A 20,986-nucleotide genomic window follows, 5' to 3' on the forward strand; every position below is an offset into this window, starting at 1 on the left:
CACTGGCATACAGGCACTGGGTCTGCCATTGTCAAGGGTATGATTTTTATAACAAGGTTATTATTGTGGTTATTTTGAGTGGCATAGAACAGTACTGCATCATAATAAGAGTGGTCTGATTGAAACACAAGAGTAAAAAAAAAAAACAGTATAGTTTAACACTAGTGTTCCAGTGTAGCATCAAGTAGTCGTAATGTTGTGCCTGGTCAGTCATACAAGTTAGCTTGACCCTCAGGTTACTCACAAAACATAATGATAAAGATGAGAAAGTTGAATATTTTTATTATAGCACAACGATGGTCGATGATACAATGGTCAGTGAGAAAAGAAAACAGTAGTGACATGTACAGTATGAATCCAATGTGTTTTGTGAAGTGTCAGCGCTGACAGTAAAGCCAGCTAGCACGTAAACTGTATTTATTCATTTTTATTTATTGTATGCATTTGTTTCGTGATGCTTCAAAACTAGGCATGATTCACTCTGTCTAATGCAACATAATAACCTATCTTATCATCCAAAGAGTGCCAGCCGATGGGTCCGATTTCACAGTCTGCGCAGATGAGATACTTGATTCTCCCGACATCATTAGTGAAGCCCACGTTCTCAAAATCAAACATATCCCCCACTAACCAGTGGGCAGTCAGTGTGTCCCTGTCCACGGAGCCCTCTGCACCACTGAGGCTGTTCTTTTTACGCATGGATGGTAGGATAAGCTGAAATGACAAAACACAGCCTCAATCAAAACTTGATCCTTCAAGCGTTATGGGAATGGATTTGTACAAAGGTTGGAATGACTTCACAAAGTTGCTTCATCACAACAAATAGTACATTTTTCCCCCTTATACAACTCAGTGGAATTTTGGACAGAGACAGAGTGCTCGTAATTTTAGTCTTAAAACCCCCCACCATCCAGTTTTTTTGCTTTGTTATTCATACCACTAACAATTGGCTTCACACACAGACACAAATGACCAAAGTAGAGCCAGTGTTAAGAGTCACAGTGGATAATGGCTATCATAAAAAGTCGACACACCCCTGTTTGAATACCAGACCTAAACCTTGACAACTCAACTGAAATGTAGAAATCTTTTTGAGAAGGAACAAAACTACTGAAAAGCTGAGAAAATCGGTTTGCACAAGTGTGCACACCCTCATAACACATTCCAACTCTTATAAAAAAAGCAGTCAGCAGACACCTCATTCACAAAATACCCTCAGAGTTGTCCAGCGCCATCTGGACAGATAGCCTTGGGGCACTGAGAGAGGTTTTGACTATAGCGTGATTGTTCGGGTCTTATCTGAGGACAATTAAAGCTGAAGTGTGAGAAACTATTGTCGAAATGCTCGTAGAACTCCCCGACTCAGCTTCAGCTGATAAACAAACTGTTACGGGTTTCTCTCCAGTGGGTTATACGATTTATTTAAGACAGTTTTTACACCAGATGTCCTTCATTGACAACCAACCCATTTTGTGTCCATGCATGGCTGGTAATCAAACTAGCATGTGCCGCTCCATCACAACTGATAAATATCAAATCATATCCTCTGTATCAAAAGACAATTTATTTCTGAGGATTCTTATATTGTTTTACCTCTTTCTCTGCTAATACAGCCATTCCTGGGGACAGCACCTTGGATCCACATCGCTGGCATAGAACAGACTTACTGTTCTTCCCGTCCTCGGAAACCAGGTTGGATCGGTCCACGCCGTCTTTAGTCTTTGTATTTGGGTCCATCTCGAGGTCAAAAACTGCAGACAAAAACAGTTCAGTGCAGGGCGTGTCATTCTCTTGAAGGTTAATGCACACACTGAGCATAGTCGGTAGAGCTTTATTTGTTGCGTGCAGATGCACGTCAATAGTATATAATAAATAGTTTCAACCCAAATTTGTAAGTGTGGGGCGAGGTTGACTCAAGTAAAAATGACAGAAATAGGACTTACCAGCGTTCCGATCGTTTACAAGTTGGATGCGTGTTAAATTTATTTGTTAAATTCCCTCAAATGAGTAAGAGAAACATCTTTGTATTAGCATCTCAGTCGATATTTCAATACAATGCTTCCTTGTTCGTGTCACTTTGATTTCGTTCCCTCGAGTTTGCATAGCGTATGCTAACGCTGTGATCAAGTAATAATGCAAAATAAAAATAAAAAATCTTCAAACTATTCTTAAAGAAATATAAGGAATACGCACCTTGGCAAATTGAGGGGAAGATGACCAAGTTTAACTTAAAAATAAGAGATTAGGTACTGCAAAGCATTTTGGCTGGTCTTGGACTCTACGGTCCATTTACTTAACGGGCTCGTTCAGAAAACAATCGACTTTGTTTTTAGTTCCGGCACTACATACGCGTTTTTGTGTTCCACACAATACATACCCATCTACAACTTACACCAAAAACATCACAGGAACAAAGGAAATGAAAAACACAAATTCGTAAATAATCAATGGTTTCGTGGATTAATAATCAATTATAGGTCCGTGATAGCTCGCAACGTGATTGGCCCAACCAATAAGGTCATACGCTGATTGGGTGGCGATGTGCTTACTTTTAATGAGGATATCTACCAATCACATTTATGTTATATTTTATGTTTCTATTAGACTTAGTTCACACAGGGCAAGCGCAAGGTAGGGGAATCGATACCTGCAAATATTCAAAAAAAATTTACGCTCATAATTCTTTTACGCCACGGACAAGTGAATAAAAAAAAAAAAGACAAAAACCTATTGGAAACAATAAGCAGGACACCTCTGTACATGTGGAAAAAGAAATTTATTACAGTATTTTCCCCCAAGATTACGATTAATAAATAGTTGCCTACATTTCAATGAAATGTATGATTTCTCACTTTCTACACGACATAACACAAAGTCAAGAATACACATTAGTCTGTAATAAAGCTTGTATTAGTTGATCTACAAAAGGTAGTCTTAAACAGCAGTTGATACAACCTGTCCATGGGGTTGTAGTTCAATAATGATTTGATTGTATATGGCAAAGAAATCAAGATGAGTCTACATCTGGAAATCATTGCGGATTACTTGACTGTTCGGATAGGCCATTTTATTTCAAACATTTCCATTGGCCTAAGGCACAGGAATACTAAAATTTTGTACCAATCACACATTTTAAACCCCATCTGGTAATTAAAAGTGTTGAATTTAAGAATGCAGAGGAGGTGGATTTGTTATTTACACCTCAGATTGCATCTGAAATCTAACGTAAAAGGAAGCTTGCAACTGACAAAAACATAACTTGACCCATTCCAGATCTGTACATTGTGTGTAGCCTGGGACCAAAATCTACACATCACAAAAGAAATCATCCATTGTCTGGGGGGGGAACCCGGCAGGGAACTTCTTTACATTTACAACATCATCCAGTCATTCTTTTCGCACAACTGCTACAATTTTTTTTTTCCTCTGATGTGAAAGTTGGTCTGGGGATCTTTTCTCTGAGGAATATTTCAAATAAAAATAAATAAATCATATAATATAGAAAATGGTGTCATAAACAAATGCCGGGCATATAATCAATCCAATCTAAATGACAAAACAGTGTTTCTTTCAAGACTATTTTTCTTTAGTGAGAGTTTGGTGCATTACCACGGCTTTCAAATTCTTACACTGTTTGTGGTAGTACGTCATATTTCAACCAAACCAAAAGAACCATATTTGTTAGCATAGTAAATGTCTGATAACAGCCTTACATACTATATGTAACATTTCAAATTCCTACAAATGCACGGACGCCCCTTCATATGTACATTGACCTGGATTGTTGTTCTGCACCTAAATAACTGACTGTACATTCATCCTCAAGCTTGGACAAACACAAAGTGGGAGAAAATGATTGGTTTACAATGTGTTTCCACTGCTACAGCACTTTTCATAATACTCTTCTTACCCTTTACCGCACGCATGCTGTCAGACTGACGCCAACATCTTAGGGACCCCAAATAAGAGGGAGGTAAAGTATTCATGACTTAATTTGCAAATTTCAAGTTTCATTATTGACAAAACGGTGATGGTTAACGATTCCCTCGGGCGCTCGTTGGCCAGTTAATGCTACTTTATTGGAGCAAAAATAAGCCAAAGCAGAAAAACAAAACACCACCAAAGCCCTCACATCAAGTGAGGAAACCAGAAGTAAATAACGAGCAAAAAGTGACTATAAGGAATTCCAGCAGCATTTGTACTGTGTTTCTGTGTTTGCGGGGAGGGGGGGGGGGGGGGAGTTATTAAGAAAACAAGTCACAGTTCGGCCGCTCAGAGAAGAGTGTCATCTGTGCATCCTCCCTCCAGGCCGTAGCGGAACTCTTGCAGGTTAGAAACGCCATAGAAATGGATGAACGCTGCTGCCACGACCAGAACATGAAAAATTTGATGGGAGTGAAACTAGAAGGAGAGAGACATTATGAGTGCAAACAAAAAGTTGCTCGTTGTGTAATATAAAACTATAGTTCACTTATTTGCAACATTACACCACATATCTGCATCACAGAGTATTGTAAATGATTGAAGACAAGATGCTGGAAATTACATTTCAGGGTGGAATTGGCACTACTGTTTTGCTTCTCATTATGTGACAAATAAATCATAAACACACCCGTGAGGATATCGCGGCTCGGCTAATGGATGGACAATACAATGGTATTGATGTGTGGGACTTTGCCACTAGGCGGCAGTATAGTCACTTGGTCAATGGGGGAAAAACAATAAATAAATGAAAAACAATAGAGTAGATACTTACCCATATGTCACACTTGCCAGGAAAAAAGCGTTCGGGGATCCTGGCTGCATACAGACCAGCACCAGTGATATACATGGCCCCCATCAGGTAGAACCAACCCATCTGGCCAACAGTGGTGGCCTTAACAAAGCCCTCCTCAATGGTGAAGTGCATGGTGGGAACAATGCCGCTAAGTCCCAGACCCATAAATACGCCTATAACAGGCCAAAAGAGAAAACAAAATCATTTTAACCATGTCAAAAACCCAATTTCCACTTTACGTGGAAGACATCCTTACAAATAGGGACACGTAATATTTCTGCACTATAGTCAAGGATGGTCTGACCTGCTCTTGTGGGTCTGTGTCGAGGTGTTGAGAACCGGTCCCACTGGGCCACTATAATGGCGGCAATGCCGAGTACACAAACAATGGTGAGGTAGATAAGTCGCGGCTGAGGAGAACAATAGAAGGAGTAGTACAGCCAGGGCACGAAGGAACCCATGATGAGGAGCGCGATGCCTGAGTAGTCAAGCCTGGGGGGACAAATGAAAGATTTATTCCATCTTTTCTCATACACAAACTGTGCACCAATTCTGTCGCTGACAGATACCGAGTCAACTTTGAATGCCACAGATGTATTCCGTCAACAATGTTTATTATTTTGGTTATATATTGCAGTGCTTCTAAAATATGAAATATAATTTTGGATCATTGCGCACAAGTCTTAAGCCACCATAAGATTTTTTTTTTTTTTTTGAAATGGCATATGTAACTCGCAGACCACCACCAAGACTGAACTATTAATAAAAATGAAAACAATTAAAAGATTTGTATTTAGGTTTGTATGTCAATCTGCTCATTAGCTTGAAATCTTTATTATTACTTCATCGAGAACTGAAATGCAAAGAAAGGCATTTATGAAAAAATGCTTGAGGACTCACTTGGAGAAGGTGCGGGACACTTTCTCGGAGTGGCAGTAGACGGTATGAAAAAGCCAGGAGAAACTGAGGCAGAGCACAGCTCCCAGGAAGAACATCCCGAACACCACTTTTTCTTGAAGCGGGGCCATGAAATACATGTTGGGTCGCAACATGGTTAGCGTGCCCAGACACAGGAATAATATCAGCCCTGGAGGAAACCAAAACAGTTCGAACATGTTCTGTCAGGCTCACGTGTAAAACAAATATTTTCACACTTTGACCATGATATGCAAAAAAAAAAAAAAAAAAAAAAAAAAGACAAAAGAAGAAATAGACGTGTTTGCATCCTGACCTAACAGATGGGTCCAAATGTTTCCGGTCTCGGTGTGAATTCGGAAGATGCTTCCAAAGCAGGCCCGGAATGAAGGCATGGGGGGGCGATGACCATGCAGGAGGTAATCGTTGTCCTTAAGCCATTCTGGCAGGACATGGAAAGGGATGACTCTCCAGCGCCCCTCCCAAACCTGAAAAAACCCATCATTTGATTAATACATGTGCAAGCACTGTGAAAAGTGATCATCTGCCCCAAGCCCATTTTAAATTCAGCCGTCTCAATCACTCTTCCTCAGCCGCTGCGCACACACATTCTTCACTGTAACTTGTAACCGACCAATCAAACCTCGGCGAAAGCGGTGGAACCCGATTTGGAATGGACGCGGTGAATAGGAACACGGAAGTGACAAGAGGCTGCGAGCTGTTCCCATTTACATATTTTGGAACCAGAAGATGCTGTTTCTGACTAGTGGGCGGAGCCATGCGTATTACAACATGTTTGCCCTAACTGACAGGCAGCCACGCCTTAGGACATTGTGCTCTCTTGTCTATTTTGCTCGCACGTGGCTTTTCATAGTTTTAACGGTTCCCATTTGAAAGAATTGGCGTTATACTTCAAACAATGGTGTGTTGCTACTGCTACCAAATAATTTTTTGGGGTGACAAATGAAACGTCACACTTACTTTGTGTACAAACTCTTCCATCTTTTCCATGGCGTGGTGCGCCTGGAGGGGTAAGGTTAGAACCTCTCCCACCTCATCCTCATCCTCATCTTCATCCTCATCCGTAAGCATGGCTGCTCCCTTTAAAGAGAGGATTACAGAAGATGAGCTGTAATAATTTTCTCGGTTTGGGGGTTAGTGGGATTAGGGGAAACAAAAAAAAAAATCCTACCTCTGAATGGACACCTTTGGAGGATGGTGGGCTAACCCCTTCCTCCTCCACCAGTGGTCCCAACTCCATTAGCTCAACATCATGGACATTGCAGTCCTCTGAGATCCGGCAGTCTGCATCACTTGCAGACCCGTTTCGGCTTGACATAGGGAGACTGCCTGATGACCCACTCTCAGTCCTTGTATTCTGCTTCAAACTGTACACTTCAATTTCCTCCTGAGACAAATACAAAGAGCAAACATCATTGTTTTGGTGATATATTTGACAGTTTTCAGTCATAGCACAGAGAGAGAAGGGCAACCAACATATAGAGACTGTTACTACCGTGTTTTCAAACATTCGCAGAGACATTATTTGTAACAAATAAATACAAATATTTCCACCAACTATGTGAGATTGCTTGATTGACCTTGTATGGTTCGTATTGAAACAAATATTTGTGTGGTGCAATGCAACGTCAACTACTGCACTGGAATTTATATCAAGACCCATTCATTTACGAATGTATTTCAGTGATTGCATTGGCATACTTTAATAATCTAGTTGTTGTTACCCACAGAGTGGTTTGGGAGTAGAATTCAAGAGGTATTAAGTTCCAATAAACATGTAGCAAACATTCAAATTGACAGCAACGCAAAAAAAAAACCATTGTAGATGAATTGGGTTCATCCTTTGACACCTAGATAGAAGTTTCATAATGAACACGACTGATTGCAAAACTACGAGTGGAATATTTTACACAGTTGCGATTAAGGATCAAATCTGAGATGACAACCGAACAGAACGTTCAGACTGTGAGCAGTACAGCAAACGCTGGCGGGCAGACAAACAACGGATGTGACTTAGCAAAGCGTCAGACCCAATTTCAGTACGGAAACAAAACAAAACGTAAAAAACCAAATGCAAAATAGCGATGGTTTGATTAATTCAAGCCCCTTCGTTCGCTTACTGTTTATGTCAAGGAGCAAATCCTAATTTAGCAGGAGTTCAAACAAATGAGTGATGACAGATCGTCCGTATTTCATGTCGCTAACATTACCTTCAAGCTAGCGCTGAGCTGGCAGACAGGCGACAAATCGAGACAATTGTTTCATTCGCCAGATGTAAAAGAAAAAAACATTTGCAACCGTAACTGCCCGAAAGAAACACCATTTACCTGACAAGGTAGTCGTCAAACCAGGAAGGTGAATTATTAATCGAAAAAAACAAAATACGATCCTTTCCGGAAGTTGCGGTCTCTTCCGGATAGTTAATCCGTACCCTTCAAAACAAAGGTATTCCTTATTAAAGCATATATTTCAAAATATAAGTGCCGGGTCCTACACGGTATAAACGCATTTATTTAGAAAAAAATCCAATGACACACCACCAAATTGTGCTAAAGGCTTTCTTTGATTCGTTGACTACAATGTGACTTCTGTAAAATCATGTTGCACAAAACAAAAATAACTGACTGTTCTACAGTAATCTTATATTTTTCTCAAAGAAAATCTAAACTTCTCGCATGCAGATTTAGTTCCATCAACGAGCACTTCAGCAGTTTATTTTTGTAGAGGTAAATTGAGCGATGTTTTTTGCTTGGACACAACTACTACACTATTGGGTCATCATGTTGGTGAGACAGCAACACAAAGCTGGTGATACTCCACAATGTAAGCACTGGTAAAGATTGTTCAAACGTCTTTATTCCGCAGGAAAACATTTTTACATCTGCAACAATAATACAATTTGAGTTCCATTTTAAAAGATGACAGTAAAAATGCACATAAGGAAGCCCGATTGTAGTCTCTTATATTAACAAACTCACTCAGCAACTTCACTGATTTCAAGTCTGACTTTGGTGGATTTTCCAAGTTGAATAAATAATAAATCACTACATAACAGTGAGGGGCTTTGGAGTGAGTGTAGTTAAACCCTACCGACTTCTACTTTGTGACACACTGGCAATATTTCACATGAAGTACACAATAAGGCTACTAAAATTTGGTCAGTTCCAATCGCACGTGTTTTCATTTGAAATGTACAGAACATAGCTGCCATGCATCAAGTCTTTTCAACCATGTTTGTAGAGAACAGGCATAGGAGTAAATAATTGCAGGTCAACAAGACTATTCTGCCAATTTAAGAACATCTGGCAAAAGTGGCATTCTGATTGATCCAGCAAACACAAAAAAATACTCTACATACAATTTTAGGACACATCATTAATTCATGTGATCTGGCTCATATTCTTCATACATATATAAACTTCAGCAATCCGTAACTGGAGACACGTATTGCTAAAATAGTGCTAAAAGTTATTCGGCCCCTTCAGTTCATTGTTTGTAATCATTCATGTCCATGTTCCAAATTTGTGACCTTTATCACAAAACATTACAATTTGTGCTGATTTGGTCATTCAACAGCAAAGTCCACATCAAATTGGTTTCTCTCACTTAGTCCAAAGTGATTCCGTGTCCATCTCACCATGTCATACTTGACTCATATAGTGAGTGCCATCATCTACGAGCCAACGTCCTTGAGAGTCATCGGTTGGTAATTGAAGAGCTCTTCTTGGGATGGCCTGTGCGTGAGTGGAACATACAGCTCGTTGAAAATACGATCAAATAAACATTCGGGCGTGATTCAATTCAGAAAGCGCTTGCTGATTCAAAACAAAACAACCAAAGTTCTGCCTACCTGCTCCTGGTACTTCTGATTTGGATAGCGAATTGCCTCCAGAGCCGCCATGTTTTTCACCCTGACCGCTCCCTGTCTGTCAAGGGAACGCGACCTGGGCGCTTTGAGCTGACTGCGCCGGTGCCACGACTTCAGCTGTTCGTTCACAACTTGCTGTGGCAGGCAGTTGGAGCGGTACTGTGGATGATCCCATTGTGCTGGAGTGGGGGAGTGTCTGCTATCAGGAGCCAAGTGCCTCGGTGCTCTCTGCAGGGGCACACAAGGCTCTTTGTAGCGATACTCATATCTGCTGGGGGAGCAGGGAGGCTGATGGCTGTAATAGCTCCAAGGCATGTCCACGTACGGAGAGTAAACCGCTTCCTCGTTGTAATAGGCTTTGTGGACACCCGGGTTGAGCATGTGTCTGGGACTGTGGTAAAACCCAGCATGTGGTGAGGCTTGAGCTCTACCAAATGGAGCAGCGAGCGGGGAGGAGGCCTGATAGTGTTTGGGTAAATCGCAAAGACGTTCCTGACTGGGGGAGCTGCTGTAGGATGCAAACGAGTGCTCAGAGTTGCTATCCTCGGAACCCGCGTGGTTTACACAGTTAACCGTGAGCGGAGAAGCTTCCGATGGGGTTTTGATGTAATCGGTCAGTCGCCTCCTCGGACCTCTGGGGCGACCACGGTCCTTGTCTTGCTTGAGTGAAGAGTCAGGGTTGGATAACCTGCGCAAGTCACACAAAATGTTCGAATGTGTTGAACTACAACAAAAATGGAATTCATGATATAAAATATCGAATATAAAAAGTCGAAACAAATACAAGGTGTCTGTCGTATCATAATTCTTTGCTGTACCTGAGGGAGAGCTGCCTGTGTACTCGCTTCTCTGACATGGAAGACGTGCTATTGGACTGTGTACGGCTCAGTTTCAAATGGGATAGTTGCTGTGGCAGAGCTGAAAGTGGCAAGCAAGCCTCCAGTGGCGGCAGTAACTCGTTCTTGACTGGGCTGGAGAAAAACATGTTTCACGTCCTATTTTATTTGCCAAAACATATCATAACAACCTGAGCCACGTAATTTGCCTTCTTTCACAGTTTGCCTTTAAAATTCAGTGTTTAGTTTTTATTAGAGTTCTACAAGGCGCTTACGCCGCTGTGACGTACAGATCTTTACCTGTTGGTCATTGTACCATGTATTCACCAGTAGATGGCAGCACATCTTATATGACTAACTTTTTTTTTTTATCACAATAGAAGTGGTAACAATGGAGGATAATTTCACCATGACTTTTGACTGAGATTGTTTTTCTTTGTGCACCATTATAATAACTACTACTAACGATAACTTGTAATAAAAGATAAACACCCAAACGCAACAAAATGTTCAACAAACTTATACTGGAATATTACAGATTGGCACACCAAGTCAACAGTGGTAAAAACATTTCACTGGTAAAAAAACAACAACTAAGTAATTTATTTAAGAACGGCAAAGTTGGAGTCATTGTAGATTATTTTATTTTTTATCAGCTACCATTATTCCAAACTATAAAGACACACGCTTACAAAAAAAAAAAGTAGCTGCACACTCTCTCTGTATTGCCTTGTCTAAAATAGAAACTTGAGAACTGTGTCATGATGGATGGTCGCTATTACCTGGCTTTGCAGGAGGAACGTGACTTCTTGCTCTTCTGGTATGGCTGATCCAGGCTTGTCTCCGACCACGGGGAGTGCTGGAGAGGAGGCGGGTCGTATGAGGCGGGGCTCGAGGTAAAACTCATGGATGAGTCAAGGCTGGGATGAGGAGATGATCTTGGCGTCAAGGGCAGGTTCTGAGGACCCGCAGATGGTGATCGGTAGGAACCGTCTGTGTGGGATTGAAAAGACGCAGTGGCTGGCTGTGAAGAATCCATCCCTCCGGAATATGGGAGGACTGTGGACGACGGCTGTGACGACTCACTCTGCACTTCTGCAGTCATTACAAATAATAAACAGTTAAAAGTGAACACACACATACACTCACATATTTCCATAGATGTGGACCTTACCTTCATCTTGAACCACAGAATCAGACAAAGAGCTGTCATCAGACACAGCGAGATCTGACATAAAAAAGTAAAACATACTTTAAGATAGAGCAATCAAGGGAATCAACAAATGTGCCAAATTATTATTTTTAAAACTTTTTAAATGGAGTTATTGTTCTTTTACATCACAAACAGCAATATTTGTTCCCAATTTGATGCTGCATATTGTTTGCGTGCATTGTTTGACCTTGGAGATGGTCTGCATTGACTCACCTTGTTGCGGGATATTAAAAGCAGGAAGCGGTGAGGATCGGCCGTGCTCCAGCCGCAGTTGGAAAGCAGTATCTTGTAGCTGTTTGACTTTCTTCTCCTCTCGCTTACACTGCTCCAACCGACTCTTCCGAACGGCCTTACTCAGGTGGTTCTCCTCGCAGAGCTTGCGCGCCGCCTCGTAGATCTTACACTGAAGAGCCAACTCGGCATCCACAAGATTTAGGGCCGACTCCTGCAAAGACGGAACAAAACGTTATAAACATTTTTATAAAAAAAAAAACAGACTGTCACGCATTCAATCAATGTGTTCTTTTTACCTCCACTCCCCGAGGGATGCTTTGCTCATCGAGCATGAAAGCAGCTCCAATGCGTCTACGGATCTGTGGAGGCTTCTCTCCTGGCAGCAGAGGATAATCTCCCGAGAGCCGGCCTGTCAGCTCCTTAACACAAATCAAATCACAAATCAGAACTCTGCAAAGAGAGTGAACCAGACATAAAAGCCCATTTATGCACGTATGAAATGGTAAATACAAATAGCAAACACAATTTCTAACAAAAATGCCTGCAGGCGACATACGACGAGATGGAAGCGATACACAAACATCACGTTGCTTTCACATGTTGAGACACATAAGTCTGGGAGTGTGTTGCGCAATTCGGCACTCGCAAATTCTTCTGTTCTCACCTCCGGTGTTGGGGTACCAAGTGCATGACGACACACGGTGTTATGATTTCATCATCTCGTAAAATCACATCTCTGAGTCACTCCGATGCAGACGGCCAACTAGTTTACGCGTTATTTTGTCACAGTGACGAGTCAGAACGCAGGTAAAAGGTGCGGCGGTTCCTATTAGATCACCTTAGCATGTCCCGACACGAGTGCCCAGCCCGAGTGGTAGCAGGGAAGAATGAGCACGAGTGGGACTTTGAGAAACAACACTTTGGCGCAGACTCCCTAATCTGATTATGTGTCCAGTTTCAAAATTTGTCAATAATGTGGAAATCGCATTCTTGAATTGAGATGCTATTTTCTGTAAAGCAAAAATGCAACTGAAAAAAAGAGCAAATAAAACGTCTAGAACGTCAAAGTGAAACAAAACAATTCCATCTAGATCAGCAACAATTTTTATATCTGCGCCGGAATGAATATTTTATTATTTTGACTGGGGGAAAAAAAAAAAAAAGAATCCAACCTTCACACCATGGCTCTGTTTCATTTTTACAGAAATGGCCTATTCCCCAACAACACGTAAACATTGAAGAAAACAAACTCCTTCGATGGTGTAATAATCGTGTCATAAAAGGTCAAACGGGGCGAGCCCTTCTCTTGAACCTTCTCTTGGATGATTCATACTTTCCAAAAGAGCCCCATTTTTTTTCTCCCCAAATCTCTATAATCCGGCTGAATGAAGATTGGTAGGTCTTAGAGTTTTTAGTCTGGTAAATCTTACAAACTGCCACCGTATTCTTGTCATGTGGATAAGTGGAAAATTAGAAATACTGAAGTGAAAGTGAAGCCTTTCTGGAAAAGGGAGTACAGACCAAAAGTAAAAAAAAAAAAAAAAAAGAAGACACAAGTGAGCTTTTCAAATCAACCTCAGAAGCATCTCATGTTATTTTAAGGAGTTACAGTAAACGCGCCATCAATCATTCCAAGTGGAACTCATTGCACACAGAAGGGCGATGACGAGTATGGCACAGTTCCAGAAAGATGGAATAACACCATTCCCAATGACGTACCGACTGCTAAAAGTTGAAAAGATTTCAACAGAACAAAAGGCTTATGATCATTTGACACAATAGTGATCCAAATTGCTCACCGCTTCACGAATGCAGAGTTTCTTCAGCTCCAGGAGACAAAGCTCCAGACGATCTTGAAGTGCCTGGTGCTTAAGCTTCACGGCTCTCGTGTGCGTGTTCACGTCCTTCGTATGTGATGTCGGGCTGTCTGAGCCTACCGGGAACAACCGCAAAGGAGGAGAAGAAAACATGAATGAATTTGTATTTTGCCCAAAAAAAAAAGTTTCAATATTACAAGGATGAAAACATTGTTAAAAGAATGAAGAGAAAATAATCAGAAGAAAGTTGCAATTAATAGTAATAAAGCCATAAAATCGGAATAAAGACCTTACTCAGCACTCAATAAATTATTTCAAAAGCAGTTTTGACCTTACTTCATAATTAACTGTTTGGTTTTACTTGAGGTTCAAACTCATTTTAAAGTAAGAGTCATCAGGGAATCTCTGCCAAGGCTTTAAAATCTGTCACAAACAATGAGAAAATGATCGTAAAAAAGACAATATATTTTAGGCCGTCTTTTAATTAACAAAAATAAAACAAACAAAAAATAATTCACAGCAATAAACTAAAAAGTGAATGCAATAAAATGTTCAAATAAACAATAAATCTTCCATGACATGAGAATTGGCAATAAGTTTAATATTACACAAACTGCCAACAAGTCTGCACAAAAAAAAAACATTTGATGAAGTAATCAATCAACAGAGTAAATACAATTTTGAGATTCCACAGTAGTTTTAAAAATAAACTGACTGTTAGGGCAAAAAAAAAAAAAAACAACGTTTTTGTTACAATGTGTGTGACTATTGACAACCAGTGAGTGAGTGTTCAGCTCGTGCTGTCTGTCGCCTTGGAAACTAATAACAAGAGGATTAGTCTTCAGGCCGGGGGAGTGTCTTGGTTGCAGAATGCATTGAACAGTGCATACCTTTAGAGATTATTAACAGAATCCCTGCAGGTACTGACAAACATCCAATGTGTCAACAGGAAAGAAGTGTGGCAAGAGCTGAGAATTCTTATTCCTTGGCCATTGGTGATGGATGGACACTTTGTTATTGTATGGCGCGGGCACCACGCGCTAATAAATTAAGGCCAGAGGAATGTCACGCGGAACACAACTAATCAGTGTTATGTTTACAGCGAAACCAACACTGCGGGTCTGTGAGGGAAAGCAACATTTTGTTTTGGATTTAAATGACTTTTAGAAATGAAAGTTTCTTATTCAACAAGTGAATAAGTCACCGGTGCTCTGTGGTTTTCCAGCTGCACAGAAACGACGGGGGGGGGGGGGGGGGAATACCATGCTAACCGCTAAGCTAAATGTGCAAATACTACAGCCACACAGTCACAGTCCAAAAAGTGTATTAATATATTAAATAATTATAATACCAATGTCATTTGCAACAATCAATCAATCAATCACTCATAAAAAATTAACTCTAAACTCTTATGAAAGATTTCCAACGCAGCAACAAATCCCACCACCAACCAAAACCCCATTATTGTCAGCTTTATTATTATGCTTTTATATTTTGTAATACAACAATCAATTTGAGAGTATGGATGCACATAAGGTGCAAAATAAACTCTTCATAATGAAGACTATTAATGATGCAACAAATGCATGAGTGTGTTGCAAATGAATAATGCTTTACCAGAATGAAGGATGATGCCACTATCAGTATCGCTGATCTCGCCGTTGCCTTCCATACTGTTGAGGTTCTACTTTCCAAGTTGAGTCAGCTTCTGATTGCCATCGTGTTCTGTAAAGACACATTTACAATCACTCAATAATTTGGAGAACAAACACAAGAGCGACTGAGTGACGCACAGAAGTCCAAAGGACGAACATCAATAGAAACTCAGCAAACCACTACCCGTCCTACTACTATTATCCAACCATGCAGCTAAAATGACTCAGGTGTGACCTGCCACTTTGACCCCACACTCACGCAAGTGGAGTCATATCTTACAGCAGAGCGAGCGTGTAAAGCCAGGTCTGCCTTGTTTCCTGTGACTGCTCTGTTGTCATACGATGCCAGTATCACAATTCCTGGTTCGATTATTAACTACTAAAAGGGATCAGCGGAATGCAGCGGCATGGCAGCGGTGCATTCCGACGTGCAGAGGAGGTTGGGTTCGGATAGCCGTGGGAAGCCAAGGAGGTACGAGTTGAATGTTACAACTTGTTTGCACACTGCGCGGCCCAATGCTGAGAAGTGACTCCTGTTATCAAGCTGGACATGACTGAAACATGACACATCCTGCATAATGCTCATATGACTGGGACTTGCTTAGGCTGCGCACTGTGTTGCTAAACTACTTGTAACAATGATGACTACACAGTATTCAACACATTTTTATTTTAACCATTGCTAGAGAGGCAAAATGAAAAGTTCCTGGTGTGTTCAAGGCCTTAAAAATGGAATGGGTAGACTGAAAGAAAAATAATAGCCACTCCTAAAAATTCAACCTCCAAACAATTACAGTTTTGTTTTTTTAATGCATGCATTAAGAATGACTGTCTCTGTTAGTCAGTGTTGTGACTCTTTGCTCTGCATCAAAACAATGATTGGTGTGGCAAATAATGAAGCAAAAAGTTATTAAAGCAGTCCGTTGGCTAAAAACACAAAAATACATTTCTATTCATATGCCTGTTTACAGTAAGCGTAGAATACAATATTATTGCACATATTACAATAAAAATGTTCATATCAAACTAAAATTTAACTATTAAAAGAAGGGTTTTAAAATGTATTGTAATACAGTTCCAACTCAATAGTGGAAAAAAAACTAAGAAAAGTTTTTTTATCGAAAAATCTTTGGCAACTGTTTAACCACTTTTAAAGAATATGCATTTTTCTTTAACAGCTTTCCATCTTATAGCAAGTTTTAAAGCGTCTCTTATATTGGCAAATAAATCACGTGTTCAATATTTACAATGTCGACCGCATATTACCCAGAACAGAGCCAAGTTCTTTGGAATTCAAATAATGACTTAGAACTGCATAGAAGCAATGTGAGTCACAAACTGCAAACTGAAGCCAAACCTTTTCTGAGCAACAGAAAAAGCCTTTACATTTTTCATCATCATAAACCATCATTCAAAACTTACTACTATCAGGACCGACTATCCCGAACCATAACCACATGCTTCAGATGCGAATTGTACTTACTTCAGGAAAGAATTGCTGAACTCCAACGTGCGAACAATTCCTTCAGAGTGCTGATAGCAGACTGGCCAGTGTGAAGTATGGACAGCAACGAGAACCTGGCCCACAGAAGAAAGCGCTGCCTGCCTGAAAGGGAGTGGCCACACGCAGAGTCAGTATCATATAACTCCCATCTGACTTTCGAACTGTGTCAGCAACAATGAGCAGGTCACCGGGAATTTTATTGCAAGTATATCTGCGCTTATCAGTCATGGTTGAAGGGAGGCCAATTCGCCTAATAGGAGTGCTTGATTAAAAGTATCACGGAAACTGTTCTCAAGGATGGCAGGAGAAGACATAAAGAGTCAAATTAAGGGGATTGTGGTTACTATTATTAACAGTGATGTCGTTATAACAAATTATAAATAAAGAGTGATTGTAGTGCCATCTTCTGGTTGTTCTAATGGCTCGCTCACAAAGGAAGCAGAAATTAATACACGTCGTACCTTCCTTCCTTCCTACAAGGCCATTTTTGTGACTTCCGAGGGGGAAACACATGCTGGTGGGATAGTCTGCGTGATTTATAGAGAGCCACAACAGCACCTGCTGTCTCACCGCATGGCATGCATTCATTGTGAATCTCAATATTCATTCAGGATTTTCAGGAATGTCCTCGGTGTCCAGACACATATGCACAGGAAAAAAATGTGACACGGCTCCGGCTAACAGAGGCTCAGAAAAGATGGGGTGGGGGGGTGCAAATGTTTCACTGTGTTAATGACTTCCACGAGGGAGTTATGTTTTCATTGTTGCTTGGCTTGTTTGCTACTTAGCGTGCAAAAACAAATTAATCACATTCCACCCAAGCAAGAAACAACAGCATCAAAACAATGATTGGTGCTCTCTAATATCTATCTATTTATCCATCCATCCATTTTCTGAACTGCTTTCTGTACGTACATTTTTTTTTTTTTTTTTTTAAATCACCTTTTGTCCAATTCTGGCATATTTTACAGATATGACAAACTATACCTGACATAAATAAACAAATAAATAAATAAATAATAATAAATAGATACATAAAATATAGATTTTTTTTCTTAATCTATATATTTTATCACCAATACTGTTGTGGGAAGAGCTGCTGAGAACTCTGAACAAATTAGCGCTGGACTAAAATCCAGGAATGGAACGAGTGTTTGCTGATATAATCTGGAGGCATTAGCCAAGAATTGCTTGACCGGGTTATTTGTAAATCAGCTAAAGATGTGATTACAATAAAGTATGGCTGTAAAAATGCAGGAATTTTGTTTAAACAGGCTGCATGCCAGGCAGACCTAAAAAGAGATAAGAAATGTGTGGGATGATTGCTACTGTAGCGTTCAATTAAGAGATAAAAATACAAACCAAATGTTTGGTATCTGCCAGGGAATTCTCTTAATCACTAAAGACTATCAGTATGTTAAATAACACAACTCAAAAGCGTAATTATTCGAATCCATCTTTCTCATTGTGTCGCTAAGACAGGATGTTTAGTTGACTTCCTTCATTCAAGTCCGGTCCAGTGGAACCAGTTGGTGAAGGTCATGGTTTGCTTTTCTAAAGCAGCAAGAGAGACGGAGAGGGAGAGCAGAAAGCCGTTTGTGTCTGCAAACCAGCAGCTGGCTCAACAAATTCTTCAAATAATCTCAAGTCATTTTTACAAGTGTACGAGCAGACGACTGGTGCCGGTGTGTAGCGCCAAGAACTGTACATATTGGACTGTTTATTCATTCGATTCCTAAAATGTAATATGTTGTAAAAATCTATGCAGGTAAAGTTTGTTGCCAAACGTTCTCCTGAGCCCTGACACAAAATTGGATTGGGAACAAGATTGTTGCCCGCTTTAAAAAAAAATTAAGAATAAATCACATTTTTCACAGTTCTCTGCTCAACTTTATCTCATAATGTTAGTCTTTTCATACTGCATTTGTTTGTGGTTAATATTTTGCTTTATTTTTACACTTGTATTACAAGTAGCACTATTGTACTAAGTCAAAAAATGTCACATTGCAATATCATATTTATTAAATAAATTTGCTCAAAAAGAATCAGTTGCCTGCATGCTGTGGGCAGCGAGGTGTTAGGATTCAAGCTACCTCTGACCTTTTGCCCTCAAATCAGCACTTTAGAATGTGGGAACTGTGGAATATTTTAATGGACAGGACACAACACAAACTCAACTAAACAAATGCAAATTCAATATTAACATCAAAATGACCATGTCTGCATAGTTTTACCTCTTCACATCCGGTTAGGTGTGTGGATGTTTGGAAGGGAACAATCTAGTATTAGTTTTTCATACATTGGTGAGCATTTTTGCAGAAAGAGGATGTTGCAAACCCGCCACTTCTCTGCATTTCTTTATCTTTATGATCCACATTTGCACATTGCCTGAGTCGGCGAGACAACAAAAGGCTCAGATAGAAAAACAACAATTCGCACAGACACAAGGCCTTTGATTTACCTAACACATTTTTAGACTTTGGGAAACCTGAGTGCTCAGAAAATCCTCACACAAGCATAGGATGAACATGTCCAATTCCACATTGGAAGCCCAGACTAAGATTCAAACCCCAAACCTGTGGTTTAGATGTGATAACCAATTAAGTAATAGGTTGTCAACAATATACTAAGTCAGAGGACACCAAGTGCACATGAGTAACGCATGGGAAAAAAGTTCATCAGTGATGGGAAATTGTGATTTTTGAGGAATGCTGTAGAAGTGACTGTTGTATTTGTTGTCAATAAGGGTCAACGGTCTAGGAAAAGCAACTAAAATGAAAGGAGTGTTAAAAGAATAGATTGTACCTGCAGGTTTTTTTTTCTTCTTGCACCGTTATGATTACTGTCGTTGGGCCTCTGCTTAAAGAGCATTTCAGTTGGAAAAACGTACTTTAAAGAGCTGAGATTTTAGCAGTCATAAACATTTGGCATTCTTATGAAAAAACAACAACAACAATCATTTCAGTCGATTTCAGTACACAATTGATGTGCAGAAATGCTGCTGAAACAAATAGTGAAATGTAATTCTTGGCACTTACCTTGCAGACTAGTTAGCATCCCGAGCTAACTGTCTCCATACAATCGTCACTCCATCGGTGAACATTTCCAAGTTTGAATTGACGTTTTAACGTTCAGTAATACATGTAGTATAACAAACATAGACGCGTGTATTCGAATATGCGCTTGAAGTGGTTCCAAAACAAAATAAAGTTTAGTCTAACAACAAGTTTTACTCCCAAAACTAAACTTTTGCTGGAGGGACTTCAGTTAAGTTACGTGTGACACATTCAGGGTCTCTCGGAAAACAGAGAGTTCATTTCACTAAACTGCGTTATTGCAAATGTTCACAAGGAGATAGTGACCAAAAAGCAAATATGCAAAATTAAATACATTAAATATTGAAATAGTGAAACCCCAAAAAAGTCAATTTGTTAAGAGATAAAATGTATCATCCCCCAAAATGCAAGTTATGTTTTGAAAATAAGAAGTAAACAGGGGAATCTTGATTCATGATAGTTATTATTGTCATTGAGTTATCAATCATCTCCAGTCCGTAATGAAGAGTGTCAAATTTACTTGCAAATGTGTCTTTGAACGCCACATCTACTATTTTCTGCGTCTGTAGTTTACGGGATAAGTTTTTGTTGTTAAGTCTGTACGTTTGTCATTAATATCTGGGGATTCAATTTCATTAGAAAAATAGATAGATTAAAAAAATGAATCTATTGTTTTTTTAAATAAAACTATCTAGTCTTTTATTCTACATGTTGGGGTGTAATAACGGTATCTGACCAGTAGAGAGCAGGTAAGGTTTATTTCTGTCGTGATGCGATGACCTCCATTTGCTTCCTTCACACTGACCAGCAAATGTCACACGTCTTTCTTCTCAAACCTGGATACACGGCACAAGGTTAAATTATGAAATATTTTTGATTTGCTGCACGTCTGTAAAACCCTCCCGCCTTGTTTCTTTTTAAATAGGATTGCAGTGGCATTTAATTGTGCAGCAGTGAGTTTTGAAAATGTGAAAACATTCATTTGAGTCCCTTTTCTTTGGGTCACTGGAGAGAATTATTATTTTTTTTTATCACGATTCCATTTTTAGGAGAGTTTACGGTACAGTCATTATTTCCTTCATTTTTCCCC

General features: G+C 39.9%; 3 protein-coding genes across 6 annotated transcripts; all 3 read right to left on the reverse strand.

Moving 5' to 3' along the window:
- Positions 1–265: 265 nt before the first annotated feature.
- Positions 266–2,401, reverse strand: rabif (RAB interacting factor). Of its 3 annotated transcripts, none has more exons than XM_085924515.1 (3): positions 2,194–2,401; positions 1,594–1,737; positions 266–714 (listed from the first exon to the last, which is right to left on the reverse strand). In XM_085924515.1, the coding sequence occupies exons 2-3, from the start codon at positions 1,735–1,737 to the stop codon at positions 466–468; spliced, it is 393 nt and encodes a 130-aa protein (XP_085780641.1). In that variant the 5' UTR covers positions 2,194–2,401; the 3' UTR covers positions 266–465. The 3 variants fall into 3 exon arrangements, with proteins under 3 accessions (XP_085780641.1, XP_085780639.1, XP_085780640.1); XM_085924513.1 differs by having other exon boundaries at positions 1,594–1,751; positions 2,194–2,389; XM_085924514.1 differs by lacking the exon at positions 2,194–2,401 and adding an exon at positions 1,944–2,171 and having other exon boundaries at positions 1,594–1,751.
- Positions 2,402–3,050: 649 nt separating this feature from the next.
- adipor1a (adiponectin receptor 1a) lies at positions 3,051–8,144 on the reverse strand. 2 transcript variants are annotated; one of them, XM_085924511.1, is made up of 8 exons: positions 8,041–8,144; positions 6,885–7,100; positions 6,674–6,793; positions 6,009–6,180; positions 5,678–5,864; positions 5,082–5,269; positions 4,757–4,950; positions 3,051–4,401 (listed from the first exon to the last, which is right to left on the reverse strand). In XM_085924511.1, the coding sequence occupies exons 2-8, from the start codon at positions 7,029–7,031 to the stop codon at positions 4,273–4,275; spliced, it is 1,137 nt and encodes a 378-aa protein (XP_085780637.1). In that variant the 5' UTR covers positions 7,032–7,100; positions 8,041–8,144; the 3' UTR covers positions 3,051–4,272. The 2 variants fall into 2 exon arrangements, with proteins under 2 accessions (XP_085780637.1, XP_085780638.1); XM_085924512.1 differs by having other exon boundaries at positions 7,924–8,065.
- A 403-nt stretch (positions 8,145–8,547) lies between these two features.
- inavab (innate immunity activator b) lies at positions 8,548–20,152 on the reverse strand. Its single transcript, XM_085924933.1, has 11 exons — positions 19,879–20,152; positions 16,820–16,942; positions 15,299–15,406; positions 13,664–13,797; positions 12,161–12,283; positions 11,844–12,075; positions 11,592–11,645; positions 11,200–11,512; positions 10,400–10,552; positions 9,564–10,269; positions 8,548–9,447 (listed from the first exon to the last, which is right to left on the reverse strand). Exons 3-11 carry the CDS (start codon positions 15,351–15,353, stop codon positions 9,355–9,357), a joined length of 1,863 nt encoding a protein of 620 aa, XP_085781059.1. The 5' UTR covers positions 15,354–15,406; positions 16,820–16,942; positions 19,879–20,152; the 3' UTR covers positions 8,548–9,354.
- Positions 20,153–20,986: the final 834 nt, after the last annotated feature.

Source organism: Syngnathus leptorhynchus, chromosome 11, assembly GCF_054491065.1.
Source record: "Syngnathus leptorhynchus isolate UIUO chromosome 11, UIUO_Slep, whole genome shotgun sequence".
Lineage (NCBI taxonomy): Eukaryota > Metazoa > Chordata > Actinopteri > Syngnathiformes > Syngnathidae > Syngnathus > Syngnathus leptorhynchus.

Excerpts from the sequence above, each read along its gene's own strand:
- adipor1a (XM_085924511.1), bottom strand. The coding sequence starts at position 7,031 with ATGTCAAGCCGAAACGGGTCTGCAAGTGATGCAGACTGCCGGATCTCA. Across the intron at positions 6,181-6,673 it reads TGGAAGAGTTTGTACACAAA|GTTTGGGAGGGGCGCTGGAG; the intron begins GTAAGTGTGACG and ends GGGTTTTTTCAG. Across the intron at positions 4,402-4,756 it reads CTGGCAAGTGTGACATATGG|TTTCACTCCCATCAAATTTT; the intron begins GTAAGTATCTAC and ends CTCTCCTTCTAG.
- rabif (XM_085924515.1), bottom strand. The coding sequence starts at position 1,737 with ATGGACCCAAATACAAAGACTAAAGACGGCGTGGACCGATCCAACCTG. Across the intron at positions 715-1,593 it reads CTGTATTAGCAGAGAAAGAG|CTTATCCTACCATCCATGCG; the intron begins GTAAAACAATAT and ends TTGTCATTTCAG.
- inavab (XM_085924933.1), bottom strand. The coding sequence starts at position 15,353 with ATGGAAGGCAACGGCGAGATCAGCGATACTGATAGTGGCATCATCCTT. Across the intron at positions 13,798-15,298 it reads TGGCATCATCCTTCATTCTG|GCTCAGACAGCCCGACATCA; the intron begins GTAAAGCATTAT and ends TGTTCCCGGTAG. Across the intron at positions 9,448-9,563 it reads ATCAGAAGTACCAGGAGCAG|GCCATCCCAAGAAGAGCTCT; the intron begins GTAGGCAGAACT and ends ACTCACGCACAG.